Source organism: Oratosquilla oratoria, chromosome 19 (genome assembly GCF_046742065.1).
Source record: "Oratosquilla oratoria isolate Oo_2021 chromosome 19, ASM4674206v1, whole genome shotgun sequence".
In the NCBI taxonomy this organism is placed as follows: domain Eukaryota; kingdom Metazoa; phylum Arthropoda; class Malacostraca; order Stomatopoda; family Squillidae; genus Oratosquilla; species Oratosquilla oratoria.
In genome coordinates, this window is record NC_134795.1 from 60,021,930 (window position 1) to 60,028,153 (window position 6,224).

Here is a 6,224-nt window from a genome sequence, read left to right on the forward strand (position 1 = left end):
CACTGCAGGGATAAAGGTTTGCTTGCCCCCATCCCTTCCCCCACTGCGTGGATCAGACACAGTGCTACGAGGCGCAAATCGTCTGCCGCAAATTTGCAAAACAGGGCTATAAATGCCAGATCATTTTTTGTCTTCCACATTCTTATATGCATCTTCGATCTCCTCAAGGGTTTTACCTTTTGTTTCCGGAAGGAAAGCGAGAGGAACGTATGAGGATAACGCTAAGAAGAAGCTGTAGAGCCAGAATACGCCATAGAAACCTAAAGCGCTTTTCAAAGGAAGGAAAGTCTCAACCACCGTAAACGAAAGAGTATAGTAGATAGTGCTTATCATCCCATTGCCCATTAGCCGAAAAGAGAGTGGCAGGATTTCGCACGAAATCAAGGATTGAATTGCTACCACCGTGGAAACAGAGCATGAAAATATTAATACAGAAACCAGAGGAAGCCAAGACAATGAAGTCACAAGTTCTCCCTCATAGTATACACTAATATAGAAATATAGTCCGAGTGTATACATGGATACAGAGCACACAAGTGAAGAAAAAATAAAACCCGGTCGACGACCAATGTAGTCGCTAGAAAGAAAGAAGAAGATCGCCCCTACTGTTCTTCCTACACCCACCAAAATAGAACAAATATGAGGATTACTGCAGGAGTTGGTTTCATTAAATATAGTTGCTGTGTAGGAGAGGAGAATATTGCTTCCACCCATTACCCTCAGTAGTATCATTAAGCAAATAATTGCAAATCTCTTTCTAATACTTGGGTCTGCAAGATGTTTGATTTGGGAAAACGCATTGCTTTTGAAACACAACGATTCCTTGGCTTTAATGGTTATATCTCCAAATTCTTTATCGATATTGTACTGATGACCTCTGAAAAATTGGAGAGCTTTGGAAGACTTTTCCAAGTAACCTTTACTAGCTAACCATCGTGGAGAATCGTGAAAAAAAAGGAGACCAATGAACTGAGGTATAGTAGTCGTGAATCCAAACACCAGAGCCATTTGGCGCCACGTTAGGCTCAGTGACCCGATAGAATAAGAAAATATCATACCTAATCCACGCATGACATCGATTATTCCACTTAGATTTCCTCTGTACATCTCATGCGAAATCTCGACGACATAGATGTAAGGAGTATGCTTCAACGTGCCTGCAGTCAAACCTAGAAGGAATCTGGCCCCTAGGAGAAGAGGGACGGAGTTGGCGAAGGCTATACCCAACCAACAGAGGAGGGTGAAGGGAAGTACGAGGAGAAGTATGACGCGTTGTCCCACAGACACAGTCAGGGCACCCGTCAGCAGAGAGCCAAAAATGGCACCCATGTTTGGAAGACTTCCTGAAAAAGTAAGACATTACTAGAGAACTAATATTTCATCATATCCTGAAATATTATAGCACTTATCTGCGTATTACACCTTCAGACTGGTAGAATGGGAGAGCATTCATTCTGATAGAAAGTTTCATATATCACATAGAGATGCAACAGTAACTAAAATTTCAGTAAGCGATTAGTGTCACCAATTATATTCTCATCAAACTCTCTAACTAAATTTATCTGCAGTCGAAGTGGTAGAGATAACTTTCATTGCCACTGGTCCTCCTTGCATTTGAGTTTTGTTATTTTGAGTTATGTCACCACAGATTCTGCAGAGTGAATTATTGTAGCCATTTTTTTTTTCAAAATCTAGCAAGTCTGAAGAATATATTTCTGGTTTATTGATACCCAAGCCCAACTTTAATTTCAAACATATATAAGGGATGGTGATTAGTTTTACATTCCTCTACCTTGCAACTAAGAGAGCTATATCTTCTAGGGAAATTGTTTCCAATACCAAGTACTCGCTTCACTTATTTCATAGGTTTATAAAATGTATATGTCACGACTAGGAGTTTGCAATTTTTGTCATGTTCAAAACACTTTGTGGTGTTCTAAACAGTATTGAACTTAATCTAACCTAAGTTAATCTCACCTAATCCAAGTTGACATCCTAACTTAACCTGACCTAAGCTAAATCAAACTAAACTAATTCAATCCAAGTTAAGGTATCTTAATATAACCTAAAATATCCTCAATTAATCTAAACTAACCTAACTTAATTTAGCCTACCTAACCTAACCTGACCTGGGACATACCTTGTTGTACAGAAAGGTCACTGATTATCTTTTGTTTCAGAGGGAAAATAAGATAAATATATTTAGAGCAAGAAAGAAGAAGTGAAATTGACTGCTGTGAAAAAGGTGCCACACCAAAGACTACTAAATAAAATCAAAGCCCATGGCATAGGAGGAAAAGTGTTAGAATGGATTGGAGCTTGGATTAGTAATAGAAAATAGCGGGTCACCATAAATGGAGTAAAATCTAGGTGGGGCAATGTTACTAGTGGGGTCCCCCAGGGCTCGGTTTTGGGTCCCTTGTTGTTCATTATGTACATAAACGACTTAGACGATGGGATAAATAGTGATGTTAGTAAGTTTGCGGACGACACTAAAATAGGACGCCTAATTAGGTCGGGAGACGATGCAGAGATTCTGCAGGATGATTTTAACAAATTGTACATATGGTCGGTGAAATGGTAAATGAATTTCAACATCTCTGAGTGTAGCGTGCTAAACGTAGGGCTACACAACTCCGAAAATAGATACAGCTCAGATAACTTGGGAGTTCCTGTGAGTTAGGACCTTAAAATCAGGAAACAGTGCATTAGCGCTAGGAATAAAGCTAACAGAGCATTAGGTTTCATTGCTAGGACGGTAATGAATAGTAGTGCAGAGGTAATTATTAAACTCTAGCGATAATTAGACCCATCCTTGACTATGAGGTACAGTTTTGGTCTCCGTCCTACAGAATGGACATCAATTCACTAGAATCAGTACAGAGAAGAATGACCAAAATTATATATGGACTCAGAAATTTGCCTTACGAAGAGAGGCTTAGGCTCCTTAACTTACACTCTCTGGAAATACGCAGAGTGCGGGGTGATCTAATAGAGGTGTTCAAGTGGATCAAAGGCTTTAACAAGGGTGATGAAAACAAGGTCATCATTTTGAAATAACAGGGCAGGACTCGCAGTAATGGTCATAAACTGGACAAATTTAGATTTAAGAAGGAAATAGGCAGGAATTGGTTTACTAATAGGGTGGTCGACGAATGGAACTATCAGTTGTTTTAAAAAACGATTAAACAACTTTATGGATGGGGATGACAGGTGGTGATGGATACGGAGCTGCCTAGTGTAGGCCTTATGGTCTCTTGCAGTCTCCTTCATTCTTATGTAAGTATCAATTTAACTGATTTAGAATTCATTAACGTTGCTATCTTGATTTTCCGATAATTCATTAATTAAAATTAATATCATAGTGAGAAATATTTTCAAACAAGGAAAAAAGTAGATCTAATTAGTGCTAGAAGTTATTTAATCACGAAATGAAAGTAATCAATTCCATGGAAATATTCTTTGGATACAGTGCATATTATTTCCGATGTCTTTGTCCTGTTTCTTGCCCTATGAAGCAGACCCTTGAATCAATTGTATGAGGCTGGTAGAAAAGAAGTTAGAAAGTGGGGTTGAAAACTGTTATTACATTCTATGTTGTTAAGTGTTTATGAAATATGTGTATGATAAAACAATATAGAATGCGAGCGGGTTGCATAAGTCCGCTTTCCGCCTTCTTGATAAAAAATGGCCGGAGGCTGGATTGAATTGTTGATATGGCATTCCTTGTAGCCTAAGTGAGATATGCAGAGACTTGAGATTATTTAAGTAAATAATATTGCCATATAGACTTTTTAACAACGAATCAGATTGGTGAAAGGGTGGACGAGGAAAAAAATTAATTGGTTCCCGATTTCCTCCCTTTGGGGAGGATCTTAAATATAAAGTTAAAAATCATTGGAATAACGAAACCACTTCATCATTGCAAAGCTCACGTAGGATCTTACATACGTGCACTCGCTGTATAAGAATTAACTGAAGAAAGATACAGCAGATTTCTAAAATTTAATTCTCCAAGACAGAAAATATTGTGAATTGTGAAAAGAACACTATCAGTGGAAAGGTTATAAGTCAAAGAAACTAACAGTCTAGAACTTGACAAAGTTGGATGATTGTGGACAAAAGTGCCCTAAGTGGCGAAAAGGGGTGGAAGTAATATCTACCTTTTCATATTTCGGTCATTTGTTATCAAGTCTTATCAACAGGCCAGATTCAGTATATGTTTTATCAACACCTACAAAATGTAAACAACAAACAACTACCTTTTACATGAGAATAACGAAGAGTACAAAAATGAAACTTGATTAATCATACCTATGATATTAAGTATGTTTAATATACCTATAATATTTGGCCTTACCGAAGAGGGCAGTGGATGACTTATCCAAGAAGAGATCGGTGTTGTTGCTGGATGTCAACTCAGGTATTGTAACTCCTGAAAACGTAAAAATGCATGCGACTCCCACCTGCGATAGAGATGCTACCAGACATCCACAAACCTGAAAGAAAAGAAACTTTTAGTTTATGGATATTCGAATATGATGCGTCTTGTTTCAGTAAGTCAATAAACAGCAAATTATTACTACATCTAGCTCGAAATTGCAGAACAAGTTAAAGCATATTTTATACTCTATGATATTCAAAATATAATCTCACGAATTTTAGAGCTAGATTCTTCCGTATCTCTTGATCTTTTTACTTATTACTTCTTTGTAATAAACCTTTCTTATTGAAATATCTAAGGCTGACACTCTGGTGCAGGAACAATATCATTAAGATAAAGAGTAAAAAACAGGGAATCCTTGGAAGGAATTGAGTAATAGGAATACAAGAAAAAAAAACACAAGAGGCCTTCTCTATTTCATACGACCTAATCTAACTAAGTGTTGTACTCATTTGTATTATCGCCTTTAAGAAATAAACAATGGTTAAGGAAGACAACAAAAAGCACAAAGGTGTATTCATAACATTAATGCACCACAGCATACTTTCCTCAAACAAATCATAAGACAATAAACAAACACTAACAGACAACACAAATGAAATTATCACAATATAAACTCAGATAAAGAAAACATCTAGATGATATATATGACTAGACTAAGACTAAGAAACAAGGAGAAATAACAGAAAAATATGTGAGTATTGAGGAAGGTGAATAGGAATTACCGGTTTCACTCTGAGCTCCCTCTGAGGAAGCAAGACTGGTCAGGTATAAAGTCGGACCAAGATCCGTGTCTTCTTTATCTACCTTCTTTAAATTTCTTTAATGTCTCAACAAAAGAATAGCATTCAATATTGAATTATATTACTTAAAAAAAAAGATGATGAGCCAAATTAATTTTCGTGAGGCATATTGCCTCTACACACATGCTACGGACTAGACTTAATGGAAAGTATTCGAGTCATCGAGTTCTATAAATCACAGATTTCTTTACCTGTATGAACAATTGAGGACGCTGCACAGTTGACAAGTCATCGATGTTTGCTCCTTTTGAAACCGAAGTGTCCGAATGGTACTGTGTTTCGTTTCTTGTGTCGATAGTAGTTTTCATGCTGCCGTTCGATAATACACATATTGGTATTTCTCTAAAATCATTAGGCATAGCCATGGACTCTACAGTAGATTTGATTTCTGGAATCTTCAAAATAAAACCTAACGATATGTCTTATCTAGAATACACTAGACGTTCCACAAATTCCTTTCCCGTGGTTTCAGTTGAGATCTAAGAAAGAAAAAGATGGGGAGGTTGTCATTGGGCACAATATAAGCGAAAAAGAAGAATGTTCGTTCATGTATAGAAGCGCTTTTAAGAAAAATATACTGTACCACACAAAAGACTACTTTCTAAACTCGCTACATATGGAATAAGAAGTAACCTATGAAGCTGGGTTAGTAGTTCTTTGAAGAATTGTAGACAGTGAGTTACCCTGAAGGCAAGACTTCTAGCTGGAAAACTATTGCGAGTGGAGTTCCTCAGGGTTCCGCATTTGGGCCACTTCTACTCCTACTATATATATAGCCGAAATTGACCAGAATGGAATCTGTTGACTCGAACTTTACTGATGATACAAAGATGTGTGGGATATCAAATGATTACCCGAATGAATTGGATATTCAAGAAGATTTAGATAAAATACAGCAAAGATTTGAAAAGTAGGTAATGAAGTTTAACCCAAGTAAATGTAAATCTATGCGCATATGTAAAAATAACACCAAACAG

At 37.1% G+C, this 6,224-nt stretch overlaps 1 protein-coding gene across 1 annotated transcript; it reads right to left on the reverse strand.

The window, feature by feature from the left end:
- Positions 1–120: 120 nt before the first annotated feature.
- Positions 121–5,612, reverse strand: LOC143035679 (facilitated trehalose transporter Tret1-like). Its single transcript, XM_076202544.1, has 3 exons — positions 5,439–5,612; positions 4,361–4,499; positions 121–1,343 (listed from the first exon to the last, which is right to left on the reverse strand). The coding sequence occupies exons 1-3, from the start codon at positions 5,610–5,612 to the stop codon at positions 121–123; spliced, it is 1,536 nt and encodes a 511-aa protein (XP_076058659.1).
- Between the last annotated feature and the right edge of the window lie 612 nt (positions 5,613–6,224).